Here is a 4640-nt window from a genome sequence, read left to right as displayed (position 1 = left end):
TCTTAATTAATAAAATTTAAACGATTGGGAGAACTTCAAATTAGTTTGAAATTAATTGATCTAGCACCCTCCCTTGTTGTTCCAAGTACTCGTAGATTCCACGGCAGCCATTTATACATCAGGATCCCTCAACTCAAAGACTCAACACGGTCTCTTTGCTGCATACGTCACTAAATGTCTTCTCGGGCATGGCCCATTAACAGAATGAAAACAGAAACCCCTCCCTATACTCTTGCAGGATTTCTGTAGCACAAAATGGTGGCCGAGAGAGACCACTGTAATGGAAACACTATGAATACATGTACCGTCTACAGTACTTGTAAAATGATTGTGTTGCATATCTGCTGGCTATGCTCCGAATTCATGCGAATTTGCGACTCTATCAAGATTTGGCGAAATGCAGTTAATTAAATGCTTAAAATCTAAAACGAATACTGTACTTCAGCAGCATTGTACCAAAGTGAAAATCAATGTTTAAAAATGGTTTAACAGACGGCGGATATGCAGCATCACTCTGCTGAGGTAAAGCCGTAAGGCATGTTCAACTTGAAATAGAAAATAATATACAAAGGAAAAATCATCGCTGTGTATGCGTGTACTGATTGGTGAGAATAACAAAGAAGGGGATTTCAATATTCCATGTCGAACTCGAAGTAATCCGAGACAACAACACATCAATAGAAAGAGGAAAAGACAGTTCAAACGTGAAGTACTAGTACGTAACGTTCGCACATGCGCAATACCACCGGCTATACAATTGTCTTGAGAAATTTCGCTACCACACTCATTTTGGTAGAAGCTATTATTTTTTCTTGAATTCATACGTGTCCTATTATTTCTGATGTACATGTACATGTACATGCACAAGTACATTGTATACTAGGCGAGCAGGAGGCGACCTTGAAAATACGACAGGAGATACACCCCGGAGGGCCAGGAATGAAAATGTGATTACAGAAAATAGAATGACAGAATAGAATAATAGAATGAATTCTGAGAATGAACTGGCAAGAATGGTACGGTTTCCAACGGCCGAAGAACGTAGGAAAGTGCGTGTCATTGCCAAGCCACCCGACCGTGCTAATACCATAGACTTCTACATGTACATGTATGTTCGTGTGTTGTTGTTGTTGTTGTTGTTGTTGTTGTGAAAGTGGACCACAAGAACACAAGAGACTTCTGCGTGCGTACTGTTCTAGTAAGACTAGTTAGCTGGCGATGGTTATGGATATAAACAACCTTCTGGCATTATGTACATATGCATATGTAGCACTTAGACCGGTGCGATAGAATGATCAGACCTTGAAGAAATGCACAAATTGTCTTCCGACCGCTAGTGCGACGTAGCTTTCAGAGACCACCTTCAGCTGTGTAGATGATGCAAAGCAGTACCTGTATTGACGGCATAACCGTGTGGGCACAAGCTTTACAACTGCCATTGCAATTCCAGTGCTGAATGATAAATGGGTGAAACTGTAACTTCATCGTGCCAGGTTGAGGCGGCCCAGAATCTCCGGAAACAACGGTCGACTCTTTGCTTCTTTGCTCCAGCAGTCCTCAGTTATCCGCTTAAGTTCGTAGAGCTCTTGCCCCGGAGGCAGGGGAAGGCGCTCTCCATTCTTGATGCCACGTATCACATCATTCTCGTCATCTTGCTCATTGTACGGTTTGTCGTGGGTAAGAATTTCCCAGAGCACCACGCCGTAGCTGCATTGGACATCAGAACAGCCCCAAATCAGAACAGCCCCAAATCAGAACAGCCCCAAATCAGAATGTCTTATAATGCCGAGGCAGGCACGAGTAGGGAAGGGTGAAGGGGTTGTAAAAGTGAAAGTGTGTGATCATGCAACCAATTATCTAGACAGTTGCGCTCACTGAAATCCGACCTAAAGTGCCAAACTCAGACAGTAACCTCTTTTACGGGAAAAAATGACCAACAAAGCAGTAAAGCAAGCTGCTCAGAAAAACTTCAAACAAATGCTAAACTGGCCTGGCCCTGAACCTGTTGCGATTACATTACTGTACTTGTACATGCGTGTGTTCGGCCCAAACCCCAATCGTACCACTTCCAGTGCGTCAAGGGCCGTCCAAGTACAGGGCGCTAATTTTCCCTGGCTACCTCCTGCGACCCTCTCCTTTCTTCGCCAACACACCCTGGAACAACCTGCCTGTAGACCTCCTGCTTCACGAACCCCATCCCAGGCTCCTCCAAACCTTCAAGGTGAACGTATGTAATGACGTAATCCGAAAGAGATGCCTGTGGTCCACACAGTACCTGTGACCATGATATTGAGACTCATTATACATGACTCGGACGACACACAACAGTGAAAGGAGCGTTCAGATGAGTCACTTGGAGAAGGTGATACTGAAGATGAAGCGGATGGTGATAAAGTTGGTGACGTCGAGTGTGGTTGTGACCTGGAGTTGGATGTAAAGAAATCGGCAGTTTACAGGCATGTGGTAGGTCAACCTGACTGTTATCATTCATGCTCAGGTTCTTCTTTCACCGTGTTGTTTCGTGGGAGTCGTACTCATAAAATGCACCTTGAAGTTTAGAGGCAATCTTCTTGTACAAACCAGTTTTGTGTGTACAGAAGGCAAGTGTTATCAGTTATCATCCTCAAATTGTGTACGCACTACTTATAGTATGGTACGAGCGTGGTGAGTCTGATTGTCCCCCCCCCCCTCCTCTCCGTTCACACTTTCCTCCCGTCTGTTCAGGCTTTGCTTTGTTTTGCTGATGTTCATGATTCACACTTGCATGTTGTTAGCTGCTGAAGCTATCCCCCGCTCAATACATGTAGTATAATCGCCTTTTCCTTTCTCTCTTTTCCCAGTATTTCGCTTTTAGTTGTCCATATAAGATTTGCTACAAGTTGTCCCCATTCCATTGTTATGTAGATTCACTGATGAATGTAACCAGAAAACAATTCTGAACAAATCCTCTCTTTCCTTTTCGTGGTGTGCCTTGCGATCATCGTTTCACATTTTACTCACGATGATGTTATGTCCACATTTAGGAAATGCTTACAGGGCAATTAGTCGTTCTGGCTGCTATATTTTTAAATTATTTGGTGCAGCATTAGCGCCTCCTTTTCGCACCAAATGTTTTTGCTCCTTGACCCTGCAATCTCCAACAATTTTCGATGCCAGAGCCCTCTGGTCGGTCCACCTGCTCTCTGTACATCGGCACGTCATCCCTACATCCCCTGTGTCTTCTTTTGAGTTTGTCTCCAGACCCTCCATATGTCTCTTAGTAGGACTGTGTTCTTAGTAAAAGAAAAAAAGAAAAAAAGAAAAAGAAGATGCACTTTTGGTGGGATCTCACTGAGCACATCTCCATGTAAGCCTCCGCTATCTCTACCCCATCTAAAGCACATGCACATTTACATGTACATGTAAATGGTCCCAAAAACAGTAAACCAAGGGGTGAAAAGCAACGAGCTAATCAACAAACAACTTGAGCGCATGTATATTCCTTTTTTCTATTTTGCAAGCGGTAGAACGTGTGTTGTAGGCGTTCATAGTCTCTGTGGCTTTTTGTTAAATTTAATGTTGCCCTACAAGATTGATATGGTTCTTCTTCTATCGCAAATCATCTCATTACTCATCCTGATTGTCCTGCTCGGTATTCTAACATCGATGAATGGAGCTTTCCACAGAACACAGGATTATGATAATCCAACGAGCAGAATCAAAGCGGTGACGCAGAATTCGTCTCGTTTAGTTACATTGGTACGTTCGCCACCGCAGCATGCATGCATGAACGAACCACAGAACCGTATTGTTACAGATCTCTTCTGTTCGACCTGGATATTTGGATCGTGGAATTTGAGCGTGTTTTGACCTGTTGAAGTTAGTTTCACAAATGAATGTGTAGAGTTCTACGCATTCCAGTACCGGTACAACACGATACTTCTGACGTGACGCGAAAGTTCACCTTGCGCTACATTATGTATCTGGCTCGTGCGTCGAAAAACAACGCGAGTGACCTGCAGCTGACGTCGAAATTGGTAGTTTTACGCCAAATGCGACGTGTAATTGCGCGTCACGTCGGACATAACGTGCATCTTAACGTACGTCTCTAATGTATCACTCACCTGTACACATCTGTGTATTCATCAAAGACGCCGTCAGTCAGGGTTTCCGGCGAACACCATCGACTCGTGCCCATGGCCTGTGTCAAGCCGGCAGTGCCTTCCACACGCATACTAGTAGTAGCAGCGTGATTCCTGCAGTCAGCGACTACCTGCGGCTGCAAATCTGAATGTTCTGCGCGTTGAGCGCAGATAAGAAGTGGCTCCGTATCGTGCTTTTCCTCTGGACCGTCTGGTGTTGCTGTGAAAGGTCTAGGTATTGGCATGGTAACGTGGTTAAAGCCTGGGGCGCATGCTGCGGTGTTTGCCACTAGGTTCTCCTCAGGGTCCATTCTGCCGTAGAAGTCGATAGTCGATAGAAGACGTAGCATGCCAAAGTCCGCTATTTTCACTTTCCACTTGCTCGTCACCAGGAGATTGGAGCTCTTGAGGTCGCAATGAATTCGAGGTGGTTCCGAGCTATGCAGAAACTCCATTCCGCTTGCTATGTCCGTTGCGAAGTCAATCTTTCGCTGACAGCTAATAGCGTGCGATGCGTGC

At 44.7% G+C, this 4640-nt stretch overlaps 1 protein-coding gene across 1 annotated transcript; it reads right to left on the bottom strand.

Moving 5' to 3' along the window:
* Window positions 1-314: 314 nt before the first annotated feature.
* On the bottom strand, window positions 315-4640 carry LOC135823120 (probable serine/threonine-protein kinase DDB_G0278509). Its single transcript, XM_065335962.1, has 2 exons — window positions 4104-4640; window positions 315-1707 (listed from the first exon to the last, which is right to left on the bottom strand). The coding sequence occupies exons 1-2, from the start codon at window positions 4574-4576 to the stop codon at window positions 1482-1484; spliced, it is 699 nt and encodes a 232-aa protein (XP_065192034.1). The 5' UTR covers window positions 4577-4640; the 3' UTR covers window positions 315-1481.

The sequence above is a fragment of the Sycon ciliatum genome, chromosome 8 (genome assembly GCF_964019385.1).
Source record: "Sycon ciliatum chromosome 8, ocSycCili1.1, whole genome shotgun sequence".
In the NCBI taxonomy this organism is placed as follows: Eukaryota; Metazoa; Porifera; class Calcarea; order Leucosolenida; family Sycettidae; genus Sycon; species Sycon ciliatum.
The sequence above is the reverse complement of the archived record's forward strand: the minus strand, read 5'-3'. Positions and strand labels throughout refer to the sequence as shown.

Bases quoted from the DNA above. Each gene is read 5' to 3' on its own strand.
- LOC135823120 (XM_065335962.1), bottom strand. From the start codon at position 4,576: ATGGAGTTTCTGCATAGCTCGGAACCACCTCGAATTCATTGCGACCTC. The intron at 1,708-4,103 runs GTGAGTGATACA...TGTCCAATGCAG, and splicing joins GAATACACAGATGTGTACAG to CTACGGCGTGGTGCTCTGGG.